Source organism: Sander vitreus, chromosome 21 (genome assembly GCF_031162955.1).
Source record: "Sander vitreus isolate 19-12246 chromosome 21, sanVit1, whole genome shotgun sequence".
NCBI lineage: Eukaryota > Metazoa > Chordata > Actinopteri > Perciformes > Percidae > Sander > Sander vitreus.
Window position 1 is genome coordinate 26221220 of NC_135875.1, and position 26380 is coordinate 26247599.

At 43.0% G+C, this 26380-nt stretch overlaps 1 protein-coding gene across 1 annotated transcript in view; it reads right to left on the minus strand.

Annotated features, from left to right (window-relative positions):
* The window catches only part of fmn2b (formin 2b), a 44987-nt gene extending 24756 nt beyond the window's left edge, over nucleotides 1–20231 (minus strand). Inside the window, exons 1-6 of the mRNA XM_078279149.1 lie at nucleotides 18571–20231; nucleotides 16326–16567; nucleotides 12377–12564; nucleotides 9235–9385; nucleotides 8067–8087; nucleotides 3204–3253 (exon numbers count right to left, since the gene is read on the minus strand). Coding sequence (XP_078135275.1) covers nucleotides 3204–3253; nucleotides 8067–8087; nucleotides 9235–9385; nucleotides 12377–12564; nucleotides 16326–16567; nucleotides 18571–20231 — 2313 coding nt within the window. The remainder of the gene's footprint in view (nucleotides 1–3203; nucleotides 3254–8066; nucleotides 8088–9234; nucleotides 9386–12376; nucleotides 12565–16325; nucleotides 16568–18570) is intronic.
* Between the last annotated feature and the right edge of the window lie 6149 nt (nucleotides 20232–26380).

Sequence of the window (26380 nt, forward strand, 5' to 3'; positions counted from 1 at the left end):
TTTAAAGAGTAACTCCACCCAGTCTAATAATCTGGTCTGGTCTGCCAGCTAGTGGTTCGTACGGGGTTTTCATTTCAGTTCAGTCACTTTATTATCCCAAATGGGAAACTTGATATGCAGTCAGGAGTGCAAGGTAAAAAGAAACCCATTCAAACAACTCAGACATGAGTAGAAAAAATGTTTCCTGTATGTAATACACACAACACAATATATCACCACTGGAGCAATCTCTAAAAAATTATAATAATATGGATCAGAGTACTTGCCAGCCACTTTTACAATATGGCTGAGGTGGTTTTTGTCCCTGATGTTCAGGTTACCATAACAAGCAATCATGGCAAAAGTAAGAAAAGATTGAATAAAGGACTTTTAAAATAAGGACATCATTTTCCTATCTACATTAAAAGTGTTTAACTTCCTAAGGAAGTACAAACGTTGCTGTCCCTTCTTACAGACTGCATCACAATTGACATCAAACTTCAGGTTTTTATCGATGACGGTTCCCAGATACTTATACTGTCCAACAAACTCAATTCCAGTTCCTTTAATGGAAGTCTGAGATGGTGGTGCACACCCTGTGCAGCAGCAGTGATTTACCGTAGCACTATTGTACCAAGCTACGTCACATCACCTGACCACACCCAGCTGGGGTGTTGGGTGTGGTCAGAAGTGCTTTTTGGAGAAGGTGGGCACAAATTATCGACTGTCTTGGTTGGGACCCTGGTAACTGTAAGACCTAATGTGTTGTCCTTATTAGTACTATCATGATTTAATCTATTCATTACTACCCCTACGCAGAATCTTTATAGTGACTGATCAAGATAAACGTACGTGATCTACCTACATACAGTGCTGTTTCTATATTACGAATGAAGCCCAGTCGCAAGGTTTGGTCAGTGGCTGTCAGCGTCAGATACGACGCAAAAATCCCCCTTCAGCATGTGCGTAGAACGCAGCGGGGAGAGCAGCAGCTACACGGCGCTTGAAGATGACGTAGCATTAAGAGCGACGACGGTAGCGAGTAGTATGAAAGCCCGAGAATCCGCACTGGGAGGTTGGTTGGGGGGGTGGATGGGTCAAACAACAGGAAACCGGGGTTCATGTCCCGCATGTCATGTTTCCTAAACCCAACTGTCCCGTTCTTCTTTACCTAAACCCAACTGTCCCGTTCTTCTTTACCTAAACCCAACTGTCCCATTCTTCTTTACCTAAACCCAACTGTCCCATTCTTCTTTTCCTAAACCCATAAGATGAGATAGAGCTGGCAATGCGAGACTAGGCGAATGTTTTTAAATAGCACTTTTTTACCTTACCAAACATTCACATAGAGTGGTGGAGCTGCAATGCAAGGTGGCGGGCTGCCCAATGGGAGAAAATGGGGGCTATCTTGCTTAAGGAGCAACCCACTACCTCTTGCGCTTCTTAAGTAGTGGACAGGCCAGACCAGTTGAGGTGCCCCCATGTCATAATCAGAATACTTTATTGATCTCCTCAGGGAAATGATTTAGTTGCAGTTGCTCACAGTCAAATTCAAGAGTAAGAAAAGAGCGAGTCAATAAGTGTATAAAATAAATAAAGTAGTAAGTAGGTTAAGTAAGTGAGATTAGGTTACAAGTAAGATTAGGTTAAGAAGATTGTTTCAAATGGATTGTACCAGTTTTATTGTAGTGCAGTGTCAACATAAAGTACAGGGTCAACCAGGCCTTTTTTAATCACCAGCCAACATGGATAGTTGAAGTTACCAGCCAATGAGATTTTCCACTAGGCAAATTTTTACAAATTTCAATAAATTTGAATAACTTTACTACTTAATTTCATCGATACCGCACGCTAGCACGTAGCCAGCGGTTGTACGACAAGTCACCACATAGTGTTCATTGAAAATGTAGGATTAGTAGTACAGGCAGTGTTGCCAGATAAAGATTACGTTTCCAAGCCAAACACACACAAAACCGCCCAAATTTCTTGGCGGAAAACAGACCAATCTGGCACATGGTTTATGCAGCCTACAGATTCAAACAGACGCAGTGCTGTTTGCTTCATTCATCACCGGCCAAATTGGCTAGTAACTTTACAATGTTAATATTTACCCGCATTTGGTGTGTTGGCAGGTGTCAATTTAAAGCCCTGGTGTCAACATAAATATAATACGAACATAAATAAGTACAGTGTGAATAATAAGTAGCAGCGGTGAATAAATAACTCCTTTTGCACATGTAACTGATTCATTATTGCACCAAGTATTTATTGTACATAATTGTCCAAGAATATTGAGATGTGATGTGGAGATACGTGCTGTGAGACTACTTTTGATGCTTAGCGTGTAGTCCCGCATTGCCAGACCTTCCTCCACAGCGCTGCGGATGAGGGTCTGTCTAGTCCACACAGCATTCCGGAAAGGAAGAGAAAAATTTGCTCTGGTTTACTGGCATTTCTTTAAACCAATCACAATCATCTTGGGTGGCGCTAAGCGCCGGACAGAGCAACGGTGCCTCTGCTAAATAGCCTCGGGAAGGAAAACTCAGATTGGACAGATAGTCTAGTTAGCTGTCTGGATTTACCCTGCAGAGATCTGAGGAGCAGTTAACCATAGTCCCCAGAAATTTAGTTTAGAACGCCAACACAAAGAAAGAGGAAGGGGACGGACATCAGCTGAACAGACATGCATCCGGCGGAATTTCCGGCGGCAACGGAGAAATCCCGGAAGTGGAACGTTGTGGAAATAGACAACTAAGCGTGTAACACTCAGAGGGAGGAGTTATATAGTTTGATGGCCACAGGCAGGAACGACCTCCTGAGGCGCTCTGTGGTGCATCGTGGGTCCATGTGTTTTTCAATAATGTATTCCTTTTTGAAATGGAAGTGCAGGGCCCTCAAGCATTTATAACTAAACCTAAAATTCCACACTGCAGTGTGTTGATGTTTTTTTTGTTTTTTTTGAATCCATTACACTCCCTACAGTCCACTGAGACCTTTGTTACTTCAGTGCAACACAAATACTGTAAAGATGTCAGAGAAAAAAACAATGAGATAGTTTTCTTGTAGGATCCTGACAACAAATCATGGCACATCTCAAGTGTTGTACATGCTTTTGCACAACACTGTACAGAAATAACTATCATGTTGTGTGCTCTGAATATATTTTGCTAGAAATAATTTCAGCCTGAGCTCTAAGTAAACTAGAGAAATTTAAAGTGACTGACCTCTTGGCTCTCCTTCTGTTGTGTCAAACCCAAGATTGCTGGATGGTGTTCTGAACAAACAGACACATCGGCAGGTCAGCACAATACAGTACAAAAGAACACTTTTCAGAAGGCTCATAAGTCTTCTGTACACAACTGTAAACATATGAAAGCATGAAGTTACATATTACATAGGTTCATTAAACTCATATACAGTATACACCACGGTTAGGACTGATGGCCATTTGACTCAGTACCAGTATCTCCCGGTTATATTGCCAAAAGCCAGCAGTACACTAAGCAGCATCAACCATTTTTACTGTGCCAAAATCAATTGTAATGTGGCTGCTTGAGCCAATTAGCTGTAGATGGTAACACCATGTTGAAATCTGGTGGAAAGTTTCAAGTCTGCACCAGCACTGCTGGGGGTGGTTGGGTGCAGCTTTGTTGCACCTGTAACCACACCCAACAGTGATGTCACAGTGTCCTCATCACTGAAAAACTGCCAGGTTAAATCACTAGGCTCGGTTGAGATGAGCCAGGCCTGCGCAGAATCGATCACCAATGCATGCTGGTTAGATTTGTGTCCGACTTGATCCCGACTTGCTCTAACATCGCACACGTGGGCAACGGTAACCTCACAAGATCAAGGCGCCCGCAGGCTTGAGATGCAGGCAGCGCATCTCAAGCCTATTTACACCGACTGCAAGACCCAGGCGGAACCCAGATATGATGGGAAACGCCTGGCTCACAGCTGATCTAACAGCTGTTTGGTTCAGAATTGACTTAACATGATGACGTTTTATATAAACTTTTTATTGTTTTTTAATTGGAGGGATTTTAATTGCTATTTGTCTGATTTAAAGGCTTATTCTGTACAGAACACATGTTGTGTGGCTGATAGTGATGTTTAGAAGTCAGAGAGACTAAATCTGTTCAGATTACGGATCATCTACAGTCTGTTGGTTATTACCATTAGCAACAGATCACCTGTAGAGCATTTGGACAGCTACTCTTTCATAATAAAAACAACTGGAGACTTGTGTACAAGCTGATATATGGTCTGATAACATTTTATTAAATCGGAATCGGACCTAACATGGTGTTACCATCTACAGCTGCTGGAATATTTTCTATTTATTGATAAACCAAACAGGATAGAGAGCAGGGTTCTAGTGACAACATTATTAGTTATTTGGTGCTCATGAGAAGCTTACATGCTGTACTTTAGTACTTTAGTGCTGTAGTTTGTAACATCATGCTCTACTATAAAATACAAAAAAAAAACACAAAATACAATAGCATTGGAACAGTGTAATTGTTTTGTGGTTTTACATTTTTGAGACTGCAGTAAGGGTTACCTAGATGATTTTGGTGAGTGAGTCTAAACCATGTTTTCTTCAGTGAGGGTGACTCATTCATACTTGTTATATGAAGACAAATATAGACTTTAGATGAGACAAAACAAAAATGTAAGATTAACAACTTGGGCGTGTTTCATTTGTAGGTGTACAACTGCTGTTGGTGAGAAACTGGGACTTTTCTTCATCTACTGTTTTGTGCTTCACGGAGACGTGGCTCTGTGGATTATTACCGGACTCTGCGCTGCAGCTGGCAGGCTTCCAACTCTACAGAGCAGACAGAGACACGGATCTCTCCGGCAAAACTAAAGGTGGAGGAATCTGTTTCTACATCAACAGCGGTTGGTGCAACAACGTGACAGTGATCCAGCAGCATTGTTCTCCTGACCTGGAATATTTCATCATAAACTGTAAGCCTTTTTATTCACCCCCTGAGATTGCGTCATTCATTCTGGTTGGTGTTTACATCTCACAGCAGGCCAATGTGCAGGACGCGCAGCACATGCTCGCTGACCAGATACTGTGCGTGGAGTGGATCAACCCGGACTCCCTAGTTATTGTCCTTGGTGACTTTAATAAAGGGAACCTCACTCCCTAAATATAGACAGCATATTAAATGCCCAACCAGAGAGGAGAACATTCTGGATCACTGTTACACCACAGTCAGGGATGCTTATCACGCCGTCCCCCATGCTGCACTGGGTTTCTCTGACCACGTCATGGTTCACCTGATCCCCGCCTACAGGCAGAAACTAAAGCTCTGCAAACCTGTAGTGAGGACATCAAGGAAGTGGACCAGTGAGGCTGTGGAGGATCTCCAGTCGTGTTTGGATTCTACTGACTGGAATGTGTTCAGGACTGCAACCAACAGTCTGGATGAGTACACAGAGGCTGTGACGTCATACATCAGCTTCTGTGAGGACTGCTGTGTTCCATCAAGCACCAGGGTGAGTTACAACAATGACAAACCCTGGTTCACAGCCAAACTCAGAAGGTTAAGGCTGACTAAGGAAGAGGCGTTCAGGAGTGGGGACAAAGACAGATTTAAAGAGTCGAAGTACAAGTTTAGCAAGGCAGTGAAGGAGGCTTAACGACGGTACTCTGAGAAGCTCCAACGCCAGTTCTCAGCTTAGGCAGATCACCAGCTATAAGCCTAAAACCCCCCACTCCTCCTTCAATGACCGACACCTAGCCAACGACCTGAACGAGTTCTACTGTCGATTTGAAAGACAAAAGGACAGTCCTGACACCATCCCCCATGACACCTCCCTACAGCTACAGCCACTGTGCATCACCTCCACCTCCCCCACCTCAACAGGGTCCTGGGCCCCCCCACCAATGCCCTCCTTAAAGGTTCCCCCCTCCATCTCCACCCCCCCTCCCACCTCAGTGACGACTCTCTCCATCCACTAGAGGGACGTCAACAGACTCTTTAGGAGTCAGAACCCCAGGAAAGCTGCTGGACCAGATGCTGTCTCTCCATCAAGCTTGAAGCACTGCGCTGATCAGCTGTCTCCAGTGTTCACAGACATTTTTAACACCTCACTGGAGACATGTCACGTGCCAGCCTGCTTCAAGACCTCAACCATAATCCCTGTCCCCAAGAAGCCAAGGACCACAGGACTTAACGACTATAGACCCGTCACCCTGACCTCTGTGGTTATGAAGTCCTTTGAGCGCCTTGTGCTTTCACATCTCAAAGCCATCACTGACCCCCTCCTGGACCCCCTGCAGTTTGCCTACAGAGCCAATAGGTCTGTAGATGATGCAGTCAACCTGGCCCTCCACTACATCCTCCGGCGCCTGGACTCCGCAGGAACTTACGCCAGGATCCTGTTTGTGGACTTCAGCTCTGCCTTTAACACCATCATCCCAGCTCTGCTCCAGGAGAAACTCTCCCAGCTTGGTGTGCCTGACTCCACCTGCAGGTGGATCACTGACTTCCTGTCTGACAGGAAGCAGCATGTGAAGCTGGGGAAACATGTCTCCGACTCACAGACCATCAGCACCGGATCGCCCCAGGGCTGCGTTCTTTCCCCCCTGCTCTTCTCCCTGTACACCAACAGCTGCACCTCCAGTCACCAGTCTGTCAAGCTTCTGAAGTTTGCTGATGACACCTCCCTCATCGGACTCCGCCTACAGGTGGGAGGCTGACCACCTGGTGAAGTGGGGCAACCAAAACAATCTAGAGCTCAACGCTCTAAAGACAGTGGAGATGGTTGTGGACTTCAGGAAGAACCCAGCCCCACCTGCCCCCATCACTGTGGCTCCACAATTGACACTGTGGAGTCTTTCCGCTTCCTGGGAACTACTATCTCCCAAGACCTCAAGTGGGAGCTGAACATCAGCACAACAGAGGATGTACTTCCTGTGGCAGCTGAAGAAATTCAACCTGCCAAAGACAATGATGGTGCACTTCTCCACAGCCATCATTGAGTCCATCCTCACATCCTCCATCACCATCTGGTACACTGGTGCCACTGCCAAGGACAAGGGCAGACTGCAGCGTGTCATTCACCTGTTCCTTGTTTCACCTTGTTACCTTGTGTATTTAGTCTCTGTGTTGTCTTTGTCTGTGGTCAGATCATTGCATTGTATACTTTTGGGGTGTTTGTGTGTGGAGTCTACCCCCTTTGTCTCGGTGTTCCAGTTTTTGTGATTCTTGTTCTTTTGGCTTCCTCTACGTTTTGGAACTATTTTTGCCTGCTGTCTTCAGGACTCCTTTGGTTGTATCACTTTTGTTATTTTTATTAAATCCTCAAGCTCACCACTGCCTGCTGTCTCTGCATTTGGGTCCGCCATTTCCCTAAACCCTAACAGATATTAATAAACTGTGAATAAACCTAAACAACCACACAATAAAGGTTGAGGGGGAAAAAGCGCTGCCATAAAGTTGGCTGTTTGTGTCTACCCTTCACAATAAAGGCCCAGCTTAAATTCACTCAGAGCATTTTGCTAAGAGGAAACTCACTAAACAGGCATTTTTTTGTCAACACTAGGTATCAAACAAAAGCCAGACAGCTTGGTCTGTGTTGGTCGGTACTGGTCACATTCGATTAGCATGAAAACATATCCCAGAGAACGGTCGACTCGGGACAAATGTGTTATTAACCCCTAGGTTCATTTTGCGCCAGAATTGTCCTTTAACAGGAACAAACATGACAAGTCATTAACAAACTACAGCTGTTATCAACACAACATAAAAGGCATTTCAGGATATTATTAATCGATACCAGATCAATCAAACAAGAAGTGGTTTTAATTAGAGAACTGATTGTTTTAACCCATCCCTATTTAATATATTTATGTCACTGGTATGTTTGCAATGATATGAGATTTTCACAGTACGATAACTGTCTCCGAAAATATCACGGTATCACGGTATACGAAATAATTCAAAACTTTGTGACATATACTCATTCACTTTCTTTTCAAGTTGATCAATACCAATCTCATGTTTGTGCAAGGGTGGAGGTTTTGTTTCAACATTGGGGGGAGGATACATTACCCTGTTTAAATCCACCTCTTTTTGCTTGATTTTCGTCTATTTCCCTTTCCCAAAGGGAAAAGCTTTATAACAGAAGAACTGCAAGGCCAAAATGCATGTATGAGGCTAAATTCTTCTAGTTCTAGGAAATGTACTTAATTAGCATGTGATTAAAACACAACATACACTACAGCATATCTCCTGCATCCCCCGCAAAATCTACGCCTAAGTAATAAAGGATAACTCCGGTACCTACGGTTTAATGCTGATATGGCACACTAATCAACAAGACCATTTTTAAAACGGCACTTTATATTAAAAAGGTTGCCAACCCCTGCTGTATACAGTACTCTCGCTCTTTGAGTCACTGTCATGTATAAGACATTATTATCTGCTCTTCAGTTTGGATGGTATTAGAGCTAACATTGGTTACATATACTGTTGCATTCTACCATCGCTGTCACATCCAGTAGATAATAATAATAATAATAATTATTATACTTTAGTTACTTAGTATACTTTATTAATCCCGCAAGGGGAAATTACAATGTTTTCACTGTTGTTATTACACACAGGCCTGAATTACACGCACATGCTCAGTACCCATACATGCACTAATGGAGAGATGTCAGAGTGAGGGAGCTGCCCATAGAAAGGTACCCTGAGCAGTTGGGGGTTCGTTGCCAGGAGGTGAACTGGCACCTCTCCAGCTACCAGTCCACCACCATACTTTGGTCTGTATGAGGACTTGAACCGGCAACCCTCTGGTTCCCAACCAAACTCCCTACTGACTGACACTACTGACTCCCTACCCCCCATATTCTAAACACAGAGGCCTACTGTAAACCCTGAACAAGTTTTAATACATAACAACTGGTTACAACACAAAAGAAAAAATCATAAAGTGGATGCAGATTCTGAAGGAATCCCAAAAAATAACTAACCAACATTACTATTGAGGAAGTCTTGCTGTGTTATCTGCAGTCAAGTAGCCTGCGTGTGATATGCATACATTGGTTCCCAAAATGGGGTACGTGTATCCCAAGGGGTACACAAAGTGACATAAGCGGTACACGGGGAAAAAAACTATTCATGTAGGAGTGTAGGGGTGGGGGTACGTAGCGGAAGGTTGAAAGTCTGAAGTGGTATGGGAATGTAAAAAGTTTGGAAAACTTAATGCATAGTGTGTAAGTGTTGATCTTACCTGCCTCTGTGGATCTGAGTCCAGTCCTGTTGTCTCCGCCTGGCTTGACTGGAGGCCAGGGGCCCTTCAGCTGCCCTGGTAGTTTCCCTTCAAGAGGATCCAGGGAGTGAGTCGGCTGGTTAACCGCTGCCCAGGTGTACAACTGGTCATGCTGGGGAAACAAAACTCTTTTTAAATGCTTTATTTTTCATGTCAACAGTGGAGGAAAGTAACGTATTTTTCACATATCTGTACTTTACTTACAGTACCAGTCAAAAGTTTGGACACGCTTTCTCATTCACTTGAATGTGAATATGTGTCCAAACTTTTGATTGGACCGTAAGCAGCCTAGATTTAGTTTGGGAACTTTCGATTTTTACACCACAAACGCTATATCTTTCAGCAGATATGTATACTTTCCACTCTACCAGCTTACATAACAAAGATACTTGTTTTAACCCAAATTATGATCTTAAGTAGTTTTGCGGCCTAAAGCTGACCAAGTCGTTTTGTTTTAATACACATTAACCACATGCTTAAAACTGCTACCGTTTTGCAATCTGTGCCTGTCGCTTGTACTCTCCAGCTTTCATATATGTCGTTTCTGGAGTCATTGGTAAATAACCTATTCTGTTGTTTAGTTATGAAGACGTGTTGGATACAATCAGGATTAATACTGACTTCCCGATGTTTAAGAAATGATAAATGTGCATGGTAAAAAGTAATGTATGGAAACAGAATCTGGACATTGATTTGAAAAAATGGCAAATTCAAAATATAAATTTAAGCTGATTGGAAATAGACCCACAGACCAATCCCTACTTTTTGATTCCCAGCACCCACTGGAGCATTAGCTAGGGGGTCATCAGAACCCTGCACCACCGAGCTAACAACACACCTACAACATAACATGACATTTTATTTAGCTGACGCTTTTATCCAAAGCGACTGACAATTGCTATATGCTGTATCATGTGTATGTGTTTTATCTTGTATTTGTCTGTCTTTTGCTATGTTTTGTATTGTGCTATGGACCGTTTTTTTGTGTCCTGAATAAAAGAATATGATGTCAGAGGTCGCACACCTCTGGAGCAACTAGGGGTTAAGTGTCTTGCTCAGGGACACATTGGTTGTATGGATCACAGTGCAAATTGAACCCAGATCTCCCACATCAAAGGCATGTATCACATCCACTGCGCCATCACCACCACACTTGAATAGCTGCCAGTGCTCAAGAGCAAAAACATCTGAAGGAGGCACTTACAGCCTGTCGATATCCTAATTGGACCTCACCAACAGACACAAGAACCAAGCAGAACGCCAACATATCCGATGATGAGGAAAAGGAAACGCAACATTGTGATACCATGGGTGTCTGGTGAATGAGTGAAACTCACCACATCCTTGTGTTGTTTAAACCCAGCCCTATTCGCCTGGGATTAGTATTACCTGGTGACCTCACCATCATTTGTAATAATTACGGAGGTTGTCTGTTATCTTAATCCCGTGCGAATAGGGCTTTTCTGTAATTTGTCAAGTAAAAATTCCCCCGCAAATGACCTACCATATTTCGCTGAACACCGAGGTCCTGTGATAATATTTCTAAATCACACAAGGTCCCCAGATGATACTATTCCTGTGCGAATAGACCTTTAGGTCCACCCTAAAGGCCGCACACCCTGGCACCTGGATAGCTCAGTTGGTAGGGCGGCCACCCATATATAGAGGTTTACTCCTCAATGCAGCAGGCCCGGGTTTGACTCTGACCTGCAGCCCTTTGCTGCATGTCATTGCCCCTCTCTCCGCCCTTTCATTTCTTCCGCTGTCCTGTCAATAAATGCCTAAAAATCCCCAAAAAATAATCTTTAAAGACCGCACACCCAAACACAAGAAAGCAATCTAGTACATGCTGTCCAATGCAGTGAGGAATGCACAGACTTGTATATTGGGGAAACGAAACAACCGTTCCACAAACGCACGGCCCAACACCGCAAGGACCGACCTTTCACGTCAAGACTCAGCAGTTTACTGACATCTGAAAGATAAAGGACACTACTGTTAAGGAAACACTCAGCAGCACAACAACTCATTTCACATACGTGAAGAAGGTTCAGGGAGACTTTGGTGAATTACACAGGAGCATTAAATGAATTCTCAATTGAGGAGAATTTAGAAACACACAGTACAGTGTGGTGCGCCATCCCAACTCTCTGAAGTTTCTGTCTTCCTGAAGGTGTATTTAAACTCATGCTGGAGGCATTAGCTTTAGCTGAAACTTCAATGTAAACAAAGATATTGCAGGCGTCTAAAACACAGACAGAATGTGTTGTGTTTACTTCCTCCATGACAGTGGCAGTATTAACATACAGCTGTTACATCTCCCATCATCTATAGAGACACAGAGATGTACTACTCTGTCTGGAAAGTTTATGAGCTTATGTTGGACACTGACCTGAATAAGACCTGGGGTACCACTGTCTCAGCTTACATAGCATGACCACAACTACCTGGTGATGAGGACCACCAGGTGCACATTTTAGACAAAGAGGACAGATTGTTTGAGAGGTATGTAGAAGAAGCCATTTACACCCGGCTAGAGAAACCATCGCTTAACAGGGTGTTAAGTGTGACACAACTGTCTTTTCATCTCCTCCCAGGCTTTAACCAAGTCCAGTTGCCTTTGATTTCAACCCTTCCCTGGATATCTCATCAAATCATCGTACAGTCAGTTGGACCAGGTTGCTTTTGTGCCACTATGCTTCTTTGCTAATGCATAGAAGCATAATCCACACATTTGCTTGCAGCCACAACCGCTACTGGCCAGGACAAAGATTGATGGTGGGTAGGCTCTGCAGTGCCTCCTTTGCAAATCACAGTACAAACTGGTGTGCGCAAAAGGGTGGACAAAATTCACAACAAACTGAGGATGATGATGATGATGACCATCGGAACTCTATCATATGAAAAAAGCAAATTCACAAATTGAATTATAATACATTATTAACATGGCCAATGCCATGTTTAAAATGCTAATACAGTTTAAAGACAAAGCACCTCTAATTGTGAAGAGACCTCCATGAAGAACTTATATAAAATCAACTCACAACAAACATAAACAAACTACAAAGTTGGGGAAAGGTGTATGAAGTGTGTGACTACATACGTCAAACTTGGTTGATGCTGTGGAGGTGATGTGGGCGGTGCTGCCTCCCAGCTGCTCTCTGAAGCAGTCAGTGAAAGGCAGCAGGAGACCCATGGCCAAGATCCTGGAACAGAGCCTCTCAACCTCCTCTGGCTCCTCCTCCTGCTGCTGCTGCTGCTGCAGGGACAGCTTCTCCAGAAGAGTTCGACCTGGACAGCAAGTGATGAAAACAAGGCCTATGTGACTATATGTGGGAACCTGGGAACCACAGTAACTTAAAGTGCTCATATTATGCTTTTTGGCTTTTTCCCTTCCTTTATTGTGTTATATATCTTTTTTGTGCATGTAATAGGTTTACAAAGTGAAAAAGCCCAAAGTCCACCCCCAAAGGGACTTACCATCTCCAACAGAAAACACTGTTCACCAACTGCTCCGAACAGCTCTATTGTAGTCCAGCCTTTACTTCAGAGACAAACGTGGTCACTTTGTAACACATGTTATAATGCTCGTCTAGCTGCCATCATACTCTGCTTCTGATTAGCTAGCAGTGCTTTCCTAGTTAATGCGCATGTGCGACTCCCAACAAAGATGGAACAGAAGTGAGATGTCTCACTCTGTAGCTAAAACAGAGAGCTCATGAACACACAGGGTGAAAAGAGGAGCTGCAGCAATGTGCAGTACAACAAAAATATGGTGTTTTTTGAAAATTAAACCATATAAATATTCTGGTACAACCTCTAAATACAATTATGAACCTGAAAATGAGCATAATATGAGCATTTAAAGCTGGGGCAGGTAGTATGTAATCTCAAAGGGCTTCACAAAGAAAATAGAATGGTGATTCTCATAGAATTGACGCTATATAACGGCATCAGGATGAAATGAATGACTAGTACTCGTACAGGGTACTGCCGAGCCGGCTACTTCCGGTTCAGCGCTCTGCTAACATGAATGGGGATTAAAAGATTTAATTATGTGACTCTTCTAGACTAATCAAAAGTTGTGATCGTGAAAACGAGTCATTTCACCAGGGTTGTGATGCTCAAAAATATGTATCAACTGATTTACAAAACGTCTCTTTTTATATACTTTTCCGTAAGTCTATGGGGGAAAGTCTTTTGGGCCACATGGCATCAAGACAGACACGGAAGTTGTAATTTCACTGTTTGGCCCTTTTGTCAAATTGGCTTCAAAGCCTGGAGCACTTCCTGGGGGCTTGGCCCTGCTCGTCCAATAGAAGAAGGGGCTGGACAGAGAGGGGAGAGAGCTGCAGGAGGTCTCACTACTTCAAATTCTGGCGTTTATTGCTTTCTGCCTAGTGCAGCTTTAATGAATGGTAAACTCTAAAATTGGCGGTATGTGGACGTCCGAAATGAGCCTTCGTGGACACCATCTGAGGTTGATCTGACAGAAGACCCTCGCGGACACGGACAGTATAATTTAAATTTTAAGACTGTGGTGAAAGCAGACTTATTTAGACATCTAGAGGTTATTTTGTGTTAGTTTCGGTTTTAGTTGGACTTTGGATGGAATTGTTCTGAATACAAGGATGTATCGTTACGTATAATGATCTTTCCTTTCATCTTGCCCCTGTCTTTGTCTTGCACATGCTAACATGTAAGAAAGCTGGAAACTTAGGTTAGACACGGCCAAGAAATAAGCAAAAATCTAGCTGGGCAAATCGGGTTTCTTTAATCCCCTTTACAAGTTACAGAAACCCGACTTCTCATATACCTGGCATTCAAAAGAGCACTTCAGTCAAGTGAGTTAGCATTGCACTTTTATAACATTGTCAAGACTCACTGTAAAGTTAAAAAGAGGATCAAAATCAATGCAACAGAGCCACAGAATGTCTTTTTTACGCATGAATGTGGCAGCTGTATGGTAAAGTGATAGTAAAATGTGACAACTGACCTTAGAGGAATTGGACTATTGCTGTGCATGTGTTTTCATAATTCCTACCTTATAATTCACAGTAATCTGGTTTCTTATGTGACTATACGTGTACAGCTGCTGATATAGATTTGAACCTTGCAGTCCTGATAGAAAAGCCCAGAATGGCCTGAACTGCAATTTTGTAATTCACAAATTCATGTTGTGTATTAAGTTGTTCCTACAACTTAGATAAGCGACAAGACTTTTGTCAGGCACTGTACTTTGTATACACTGTATACATGTATACACTGTACTTTGTATACATTCTGCCAGAGCTGCCAGAGAACGCATTTTTCCCCACTACCATTATTATTTAAACCACTAATACCGACTTCACTTGTTACCACTAGTTTTACACGTATTTTTGGTATTCATGTTCAATGAACAACGGACCAGATCTTTACTCTCGCAAGGATCCTGGAGGGGAGCCTGGGAGTATGCCCAACCAGTCTACATGTGTTTTGTGGATCTGGAGAAGGCGTATGACCGGGTGCCCCGGGAGATACTGTGGGAGGTGCTGCGGGGAGTACAGGGTGAGGGGTCCCTTCTCAGGGCCATCCAATCTCTGTACGACCAAAGCGAGAGCTGTGTCCGGGTTCTCGGCAATAAGTCGGACTCGTTTCAGGTGAGAGTTGGCCTCCGCCAGGGACTAAGCTTTGTCACCAATCCTGTTTGTAGTATTTATGGACAGGATATCGAGGCGTAGTCGGGGTGGAGAGGGGTTGCAGTTCGGTGGGCTGGGGATCTCATCGCTGCTTTTGCAGATGATGTGGTCCTGATGGCATCATCGGCCTGTGACCTTCAGCACTCACTGGATCGGTTCGCAGCCGAGTGTGAAGCGGCTGGGATGAGGATCAGCACCTCTAAATCGGAGGCCATGGTTCTCAGCAGGAAACCGATGGAGTGCCTTCTCCAGGTAGGGAATGAGTCCTTACCCCCAAGTGAAGGAGTTCAAGTACCTTGGGGTCTTGTTCGCGAGTGAGGGGACAATGGAGCGGGAGATTGGTCGGAGAATCGGCACAGCAGGTGCGGTATTACATTCAATTTATCGCACCGTTGTGACGAAAGAGAGCTGAGCCAGAAGGCAAAGCTCTCAATCTACCGGTCAGTTTTTTGTTCCTACCCTCACCTATGGTCATGAAGGCTGGGTCATGACCGAAAGAACAAGATCCAGGGTACAAGCGGCGAAATGGGTTTCCTCAGGAGGGTAGCTGGCGTCTCCCTTAGAGATAGGGTGAGAAGCTCAGTTATCCGTGAGGAGCTCGGAGTAGAGCCGCTGCTCCTTTGCGTCGAAAGGAGCCAGTTGAGGTGGTTCGGGCATCTGGTAAGGATGCCCCCTGGGCGCCTCCCTAGGGAGGTGTTCCAGGCACGTCCAGCTGGGAGGAGGCCTCGGGGGAGACCCAGGACTAGGTGGAGGGATTATATCTCTAACCTGGCCTGGGAACGCCTCGGGATCCCCTCAGTCGGAGCTGGTTAATGTGGCTCGGGGAAAGGGAAGTTTGGGGTCCCCTGCTGGAGCTGCTACCCCGCGACCCGACCCCGGATAAGCGGATGAAGATGGATGGATGGATGGATGGATGTTCAATGAACCTTATTTACTGTATATTAAATGATATCTGATTTATGAGTTGAAAAAAGCAGAAATTATGATTTATTTTGACAAATAGTTAAGATCAAAGGATGATGAGTGGATCACAGACTTTTATATGTCAGGATACTGTTTTGAAACCATTGTTTTTGAAACGCTATGAAATTGAATAAAAGACCCAAAATTCAATGAAAGTAGTGAACTGATCATTCATTTTATTTGCCAAGAGCATTGAATGGAACCAACCATGTTATATTTGGGCAATTTGTTTGATGGAAACCCAAATTTCAACATGAGAGTTAAAAACATACAATCAATTGTTTGGTGTCCTCAGAGCCATTAATGCACACGTGATACATTTTGTCTCCTGCTTTTTTCTTGTCCCCAGCTCAGGAAACAATAATTACCAACTGAAGTGAAACTTCGACCGCTCTGTAGCCTACTCACCTGTGAAGATGTCCTGAAAGCCGCAGGTAGAAACCTGTCCACAGGAGGATCTTCTGGTGGCACAGAGGGGCTGGCTGCCTCCTCCTCTGTAGCCCCCCAGATATTCTCCTGAACCAACTCCATCCTCCTCTCTGCTCCTCAGCCTCCTCTCAAGCTCCTCCGTCCAGTCAGCCGAGCGACTCAGAGACCCAGCGAGACTTCGAGAGCGCTGCCTGCGGACTTGATGACCCTCAGCCATCGTCCTGTCAACATTGACATTTCAGGTTAGCTTCACTTTGAAAACAGAACCTTAGAATAAAGAGACCGACCCCGTGTTCTTCCATTTTACACTATATTCAGTATTACTCTTGTACTTTTATTGCAGACTATTCATTCAGAGTATGCTTTGGTGTTTCAATTTTTTTTTTTTTTTTACTTTCAGGCAGCCAATGGTTTCCATCATTCACATATGTATGAAAATCAGGCCAGTAGCCAGCCTAGTGTGACCCCTCCTCCTCCCCCCTTTTTTTTGTTTCTTTACTCTCTCTTTATTTATTTACTTATTTATTGTATTTTACTATTTGTGCACTTACTTATTCTTTAATTACCTATTAAATTTTCTTTTCCTGTACTTGTCAGTACAATCCTGTGCATCACAATGAATAGGACACTGGGACGGGCCGAGAGGGAGGGGGGAGGGGGATGGGTGGGTAAATTCGATGGAAGATACATGTTCAGTGTCTGGTTAAAGGGGAAGACTAAGAGGGAGGTGGAGGGGCAGAACGGGTGGGAATTCATGTGCAAAAACAAGAAAAATGTCAAACCTGCTACCCTTGGACATTCCCAATACAGCCTGTAATACTTTTTGAGGTTTGATCAATAAACATATTTGAAAAAAAAAAAGTATCTGCGTACCGACAGTAACTAAGTGGGGGCAGGGCTTACTGAAGGATCAATCCTAGTTTATTACATTTTGGTTTTAAAGTTTTAATTACTGAGCTCTGGGAACATGGTGACATCACTACATGGCAAGATACCCAAGTAGTCAGACAGACAGGTTGTAAACAAACCAATAGTTTAGCCAGATTGTGTAAACCAGTGGTTCCCAAAGTGGGATCCTTGAGAGGGTTCCAGGGGGTTCCATGGGGTTCCAGGGGGTCCCCAGCGAAAAGGGGAATCATTTCCACTATAAGTCCACCCGTAAGTAACACAATGACTATTTTGATCATGGGTTTTAATTTTTTGTAATCAAAAAGCAAAAGTCCTATCAGATGCAGGACCCTGGGGTGAAATCTTATCAAATGGGGGTCCAAGGTCTAATTTGTGTCAGTTTAGGGGTCCTTGACATGAAAAAGTTTGGGAATCACAGATCTAAACCAAATTATTTGGAGGTAAAATGTTGCTAATAATCCCACATTGTGCAAGAAAACTACAGCAAGAACACTAGGTCAGTGTTTAACCAGGAAGTTGGTAGGTAAACTGTGATGGACGTTTGGGTTATAATTTTATATTTTTTACCATTTTGTCTCCCAAGTTTCTCCCCGAGTCTCATGCCATCTGACATAATTTTAGGAACACCACATTCCCAGACCTCAGCAATTACTTTGGTGAGAATGTACCGATAGGGATGATCCCCAAAACTACTAAAATAAGTCCCAGCTTGTAGTAAACTGTAATTATCCTCCTTATCTCACAAAGGGAATCCACTTGATCTGCAACCTTGATTAACATTACCTGATGATAGTTAAAACCAAATACAAGTTTATGTTAAAAAAAACATACTCCATCTCTACTATCATAGATGCTTCCATTACCTCATGTCAAAGGTAAAACAAAATCAAAGATAATAATATATCTATTATAATTAACATGTTGTAACACCACATAGGGCTGGGCAATAAATCAATATTATATTTATATATGAAACTAGATATTGTCTTAAATTTTGGATATCGTAATATCCTAATATGACACACAAGTGTTGTTTTTTCCTGTTTTTAAAGGCTGCATTACAGTTAAGTGATCAGTCATTTTCTAAACTTATCAGACTGTGCTAGCTTTTCTATTATTTGCCTTTACCAACTTAGTCATAATATCCACATTACTGATGATTATTTATCAGAAACCTTATTGTGTTAATATTTTGTGAACGCACCAATAGTCAACACTACAATATCGCCGCAATATCAATATCGAGGTATTTGTTCAAAAATACTGTGATATTTGATTTTTTTTCCATATTGCCCAGCTCTAACAGCACAGGTACCTGTGGAGGTGATGGTGGGCTCTGCGTGGGGATAGCGGGCTGTGGGAGGGGGACAGGGATGGGGAGTGTCCTGGGGAGCTCAGCTGTCTCGTGGTGGTTTTGATGTAGTAGGGGAAGATGGGGGGGTAGGGTTTCACCACAGGGCTAGATGAGGTGGAGGAGTGGGTGGACCTGAGGAGTCGTTTGGCCGACGTGGGGCTCTCCTGGACAGGCAGCGATGTGAAGCACACGCTGCTCCTCCTGCCCTGGGAGGCGCTGGTGCTGGCAGCAGCGGAGTATTTGGATTCGGATCCAGCGCTCAGGCAGTCCTCAAGGGACTCTGCACTGGTACCCGAGCCCAACTGACCCTCACCTTCTTCAAACACGTTCCCTGAGCTCAGCCCTTCGGTGGGTTCGGGACTTTTGTTGTGGCTGTTTGCGGGTGGAGGACTGAGATCTACATCCAGCCCAGGCTCCCTCTCCTCCTCTCCTTCACCTCCTGCTTCCTCTTCGCCCCCAGGGGTTTTCCCTGCACTGTCAAATGTGAGATCAGGGAAGCTGTTACCACCGGTTGTCATGGTGACAGGACTGACTGCTGCCCCCCCAGCAGTAGCCATGGCAATGGCTGTGTAAGGGGGCTGCTGCTGCACACAAGCATGCTGGTCTTTTGTGCCTGTGGCTACACAAAGAGAGGCTTCTCTCTCCCCCTGCCCCTTCCCATTTAGCTCCGGATGCTCCACTCCCCCCTCCTCATCCTCCTTCTCCTCCCTCCTCTCTTGGACCTCTGTGTGGAAGGGGAGTTGTGGTGTTGGTGGCTGGTCCGTGTGCTTGACAGAGTCCAACAGAGTTCCCGTCTGCAGGAATGACAGGGCATCAGACCCCAGTTCTAATTCTAGAGTCAGGTCAAGCACCTCAGGAGGAGTTAGTTTAACTGTCCCGTTACTCTGCTTTCTCCTCACCTGTCCTCCTGCCCAGCTCAGATCCATTTCGCCCCCTCCCTGTGCATCCACAATTGAGTTAACCCCGCCATGCTGCTGTTGCTGCTGGAGCCGTATAGCGAGCTGGATGTCCGCTAGTAGATCCTCGTGGTCAGCTGCTGAGTGGAAGCTGTAGATATCCGTGTCCGACCCCGAGCTCCCTCCCTTCTGCTTCCCATCCTCTGTGGGAGACGCTGCTGCTGTTGAGGCTTTCCGCTGCATCTCCTGCTTCTGCTCTCGTCCATCTTCATCCCTTCTCCTCGGCTCTGGTTTATTTTTCTTCTCAGGCTCAGTGTCCGACTGTCCGAGCTCATCTGCAGACATTTCGGGTGTTTTTGTGTTGTCCAGTTCGTCATTTTGAGATATTAAAACATCCTCCTTTGAGCCTGTTACTGACGAACACGCATCTCCTTTCCCTTTCAGATTGCCCCTTCTCTTCCGGATGGAGAAAACCGAGGACTTGGACTCGGATTTGTTTTTCTTTTTTCCTGGTCCTGTGCCATGCATCCCCCCCCCTCCTCCTCCTCCTCCTCCTCCTCCTCCACCGCTGCCTGCTCCTTTACCTCCATGCTTACCTTGGAGTTTCTTTCCTCCCTTTTTGGTGGTGTCCCCTCCTCCCTCTCTCCATCCTTCATCCAGTGAAGGGTAGCTTCCATTACCGGATGCTGCTGCAGCTTTCTTTTGCTTAGCCTCCTGGTTGCCCATGTTGATAGAGCGCGCGTCCGATGGCTTCCTGCCTCTCCTCTCAGGTCATGCCTGGGAGAGCTCCTCCTGCCCAGGGGAGCGTGTAGATGCCTGTGCCTGGGGAACGTAGAACCGCCTTGGCCTAATCTGTGGATGCACGTCTGGTGGTGGAGGAGGAGTAGGAGCTGCTGTGGCTGATGTTTTTTTTAGAGGTCTGTTGTGCGACGATCTTCCTCGTTGTTTTCTGGTGACGAAGGCTGGCGTGGCAGTGATGTTGACGCTGATACAGGAGAGACGTACAGCTCCCTCTTCCTCCTCCCCTTTCTCTCTCTGTCTTACCCTACCCCTCCTCCTCCTTCCCTCCATCTGCTGAAAGGAGTGACGCAGGCACTGCGTGCTCGGTGGAGCTCTGACAGAGAGGCAGAATGGGAGAGAGAAAAAAGACCTGAGAGGAATAAAGATGCTGCTGGCGACTGTGTCAGTGTGCTGATGGTGGGAGGGAGGGGGGGGGGGGGATGTACACCCTCCTCTTGGCTGAGCATTCTCATACGGTCTGTCACTGCAGCTGATCACACAGTTGCTCACTACATTTCCCATGATTCCCTGACTCCTGCCTACATTACCCACAGTGCTGGGTGTGGGCTCGACTCCGGTAAAGGGACCTCTTATGCAGCTCTCCATCACTGCAGGATGCTGGTTATTGTGTAAAGATGGCCTTCATTTTCTGTTATAATAAGAAAATAAGTTATAATGCTTAGTCTTAATAAAAAATATGCTGAGATGTTTGTTTAATTACCAAAACAGTTATTCAACAAGGCGTTCAGGTGTATAACACTTATTGTTCATAGATCTTTCATTCTAATGTTTAGTAAAAAACACCAGACTATCTACTTTAACATCAATATAGTTGAAAAAAAACTATCTCACCACAAGGTCCCATCAGGAGCTGCTCTGGAGCTTTTGAGCCCATCACATGATCTTCATCAACAGATGGCGTTGTCATGGAAATGTAGACTTTCAAATTTCAAGTTTTTTTCTTAGCACTAACTCTTTTTCTGTTTAATGTTATGGTAGATCAGTTCAAACTGATGTATTATATTCCAAGGGTCCTTGGGGTGCAGTCCTTTTTGTTCCCCCCCCTGGGCTTATTCATAGTTACCTCCTACAAGGAGATCATTTTAACAGACACATGTTAACAGACGTGTGACAGTTGTTTGTAGGGGTGGGGGCAAAAAAAATGTATCGGGATTTTTTTTTTTAGTGAGGATTTTTTTAAATCGATCTTTTCCTAGAATCGATATTTTTTTACTTTAACCAATGATTCACCTAAATATTTCCTGTTTATACGGTACCGCTGACGGCGACTACATCATATCTCTTTCCAGCAAAACAGACCAAAAGCAGAAAATTCAGAAAGAACATAAATAAAATATAAACAAATAATTGTCAGACTGACTGACATGTGATGTACATTCTTTTTAGAAAACAATTACTTTTTTTTGTAGAAATGTCTCATGATGGGCACCTGGGTAGCCCATATACAGAGGCTCAGTCCTCGACACAGCGGCCGCGGGTTCGGTTCTGACCTGCGGCCCTTTGCTCCATGTCATTCCCCCCTCTCTCTCCCCTTTCAAGCCTAAGCTGTCCTGTCAGAAATAAAGGCCTAAAAATGCCACAAAAAAAGAATTATCTTTAGAAATGTCTCATGATATATTGTCTCTAGAAGTGTATTAGTCAACACTTGTTTTTGTTAAAGGAAGAAAACTAAATCGCAATACTAAATAGTATCAAATCGCAATACTTGTCGAATCGTAATACAAATCCAATCGGCACCCATGTATCGTGAAAGAATCAGAGTGGGACAAAAGCACATCGTCCCAGCCCTAGTTGTTTGCCTTTATTGCCTAATTTGTGTTTGTGCTGGTAATATTTGGCCAAAATCACAAACCAGGTCACCAAGAAAAAACATCGTAGCTCATGTACTGTAGCTCTTACTTATTTGTTTAGGAAGGGTGCACTCTTGCTTTTGTTCCTTTAGAGGGAGGTTGAATGCACTCACTATAACAAAAATCAACATTACTCAATATTCCATTTGAGCAGTGTTTCAGTTTTAGCTCAAAACAAAGTTGAAAAATCTGATATCTGATCAGCTGTAAACATAAGTTTTACATTAACCAGATTATTGCAGTGCTCCGTATAGCCTCATTTTCAACAAGCAAACACAATAAGTCTGAAAGGCTCAACAGAGTGGAGGGTATGGATCCAATAGGCCATTCTCTCCTAAGATATTACTTCTTTCAAAGGGACATTTCACTTCAATAATGCAGCAATAGTCAATGACTATAATGATGTGTAACTGTATAATCCAGTTAATGTCAACTAAAGTTGTATGTTCAAATATCTGCGTTAAATGGTTAAAGCTAAATAAGATTAAACTGGCCCCAAAGGACGAAGATTGCCCAACGTAATGCTATGGCAATATGGACCATGTAACAGCACGGCACAGCATTGCTTGGCAAATCATAATCAGTTAAATGAAAGTGTAAAGACAGAGCCAGAGGACAACAGACTTTAAAAGCCTAAACTTAGACTTGTAAAAACAGGTTTAGTTAGAATCATGCATTTTGGACCTGGACTCATTTTAGAGATACCTAAGCCAAAGACTATCCATCTTTTTCCTGTCATTCTATCGCTGATGGATCCTCAACCAAAGAAACTGATGCAAAATCTCCACCAAGTTGCCATAAATTGACTTATCGTTGATATTGCGAGACTGATCATTGATTGCCTAAAGAAATCTTTATGTTTAAAAAGGATAGTATTATATCACTTACTAACATTGACTGCTCTTTGCCCCTAAACCATACATATGAACTGTAGTGGTGATATATTTGCACTATTGTGTAGAAAAAGTATTATTTTGAGTTATTGTTATGAGTATTTCAGTCATTTTAATTACAATGGCTCTCATGACGGGAAAACTAACATTTAGGTTCTTCTAGGAATTATGGTGGTACACTATGGTATATATGGCAAAATCTGTCATGAATTTCATGAGTCCAGGCAGCATTAACTCTAGCCATTAAATAGTCAGTTTGACAACTAACAATAATTCTGAAGCCACTTGATGGCGCTATTGCACCGTTATTACAGCGACACACTGATCCAGAGTTGCAGTATAACACAACATATTTATATATAACACAGAATATTTGTATCTTTACAAATATTTTCAGCAATGATGGGTAAATATGTCAAAGGTGATACGTTTCATTTTATTGCTCTTCAACTCATATATTCGTGTGAACATCAATGCAAAATGAAAACTGTGTACAGAGTTGAGTTGCACACAATTAAAGGTGCCCTGTGGGGTTTTCTTGTACATTCAGTGTTACTCACGAAAACCATAGCCTATATATAAGGATGGACGGCGCGTCTCCACTTTCTCCCATTGTACAAAAGTGAAGCCACAATACCCCAGATACGGGTGCTGCAAACTTGTAATTTGGAGCCAGAGTCTGATAAACAAAAACAGGGACTCACTCGAAATCTGCTCCAAAGCACTGGCACTGCTAGAGGTCGAATACTCCACAGGGAACCTTTAACACAGGAATAAACACACAAGTGCAAGTATTTACTCTTTGTTTTTAAAACCATGTATGTATTAGCTCAAAACAGTATATAACTCACACATGATGGTGTGTTCTGCTGTGTACAGGGTTTCCGCGGGGTCTTAAAAAGTCTACAATTTCAAAATCAAAATGTTAGGCCTTAAAGAGTCTTAAATTAAATTAACAAAAGTATTGTGTTCTAGGTGTTAAATTATTTTAAACAGGTCTTAATTTTCCTCTGTCAATGCAACTCTAGCTCTAATGCTCTTCTTTTTTTTTTATCCTGTGGAGTTGTAGTTCTTTCTTTCACTAGTCCAACTATAATTTCGCTACTACAATTGAGACCAACATGCTACTTACGTATATTGCAGCCAATCAGCTTTCGTGTTATTGGCGTGAGTCTCTTTCAGATTGTACCACAGACATAAAAGGGGTAAATAAAAGTGCAAGTTTTGTGATACTTGGCTTGAAAAAAAACTGAATTTAGGGCTCAGTTGATGTTGTGATAAAGGTCCTAAATGTCATTCATAATGGTCTTAAAAGGTCATAAATTTGACTTGGTGAAACCTGCAGAAACTCTGGCGTAGATAGTGAGTGTATAGGAGAGTCCTTTGGGCTTTCAATTTAAACATCTGTTTAATCATCCAAGAAGCAAACCTCAACAGAGCAATGAAGCTGAAATGACTCCCTTTCATTCCAAACAATTCAAAACTGTGACTGGATCTGTGAATATAAAAAACTTCAACTAACTGCAGGCTACTACTCAGGGCTGCTTTTAGTCCAATCACTCACCATGAACACAGCTTGCACAGAATAAATCTGGTTCATAAGTGTTTTGTTCATGTCAAGTCGTAGTCAATTCGAAATTGACCATCATGATGTGCAATACATAATACAATGTCCCTTTTGTAGACTACGTAATAAGTCTAACAGTGTTTTGAGTATGTAATACATTCACACAGGAAAATAAAATTAATTCATAAAAAAGGCCCTCATGCAGACGTACAGTAATCACAGCATTTCTGAATGTGCTGTGTATGGACAACACAAAAGAGAGAGTTAATAAAGAAAGTAATAATAGCTGAGCAATTTTTGACTAGCCATTTAGGAAGTTTTCAAATTTGAAAGCAACAGTGTTCCAAGCGTTGCAAGTGGACTAACATACGTCTGCACACATTAATTCATGTACAATATGTTTTGTATTCTACCCAACAGAACAGGGTACTGTCAACTTTAGTTGTGCCCATGTAAGCCACCTACAGTGTAATATTCTATAAATTAAGGTTAGGTGACCAGATGTTGCCTATATTCTCCCCTTCCATTGGCAACTCAAATGTGCTTTGGTGTGTTTTGTCTGTGGTCCACAACACAGCTGCTACACTGAACACTGCCCTCCCAATATGCATAGCAATGTAGAAAGCTGACGTTTGCTTCTGTTAAATTATCTTCAAATGTGCATTGAGCATGTTCCTTCACAGTATTACACAACTCTATAGTATGTAGTATGTACAGATAATCAAATGGAATAAGGGTCAGTGTCACGCAGTGTTATATTTTTAGTTGACAACACATTGCTGTGAGCAGCTTCATTCAAACACCACAGTACTGAATAATAATAAATCAATACTGATCGCCTGACTTAACCAAGGTCTCTACAGACATTTATTGGTGGTTTCTATGCTCTTCTATTCTATTACTGATTTAATTTATTCTATTTCAGCAGTGTCGGAACTACAACCCCTTAACAGGGTACTTCAAGACAGATTTTAAAATATTTCTAAACTAAGTTATGGTCGTGATGCTATATGTGTATTTAGAGTATTTTTGCCAGTTTATTTGGTAAACCTAGCTAAAAGTACAGTAATACATTCTAAAAAACTAATGCACCCTATTTATACCGGTAAGAATTGGGTAAATATTAGAAACTCCTCTCAAAATAACGCAATACAATTTAACAAAAGCACAAACAGCCTCCAAAATGACCATAAAGATGAATGTACACATCTCTAAAACTTTAATAAAATAGCTAAGTGTACCAAATAAACTGGCAACTGACTCTCTGTCATAGCTGACATCCAGGTTAACATTTATAGCAAATCATTTTTGTCGTTTATTTTTTACTGAATGCAGTAAATGTAAATACCCACCTTCCAATCTTAAAAATAAAAAAACCCGCAATGAAATCGAAAATTGACATAAATAAGCTGAGCTCTAAATTGTCCTGGTGACATCAGTGTTAAAAACAAACAAAATCTGAGTTGCATTTTTTTGAAAAGATAATCTTACAAGGCTCTTACATCCTTTAAGAAGTTCATTACACCAAATTATAATTAGGGACCGTTCGGTATTTATGGAATGGACCACTGGAGGAAAAGAATTTATTCTTTCCTGAGGGGAGGGTCATCCAAAATTTTTCAGTCCGGGGGGGTCACCCAACTTTTGTATTCATGAAACAGCAACATTTCAAAGTGGCTTGTTTGGTGCATATTTTTCCATGTAGCTCTCAGTCTCGGCCCTCCTTCACTACCAGATGGGTCTGACCCATGAGTTTGCTGGGGG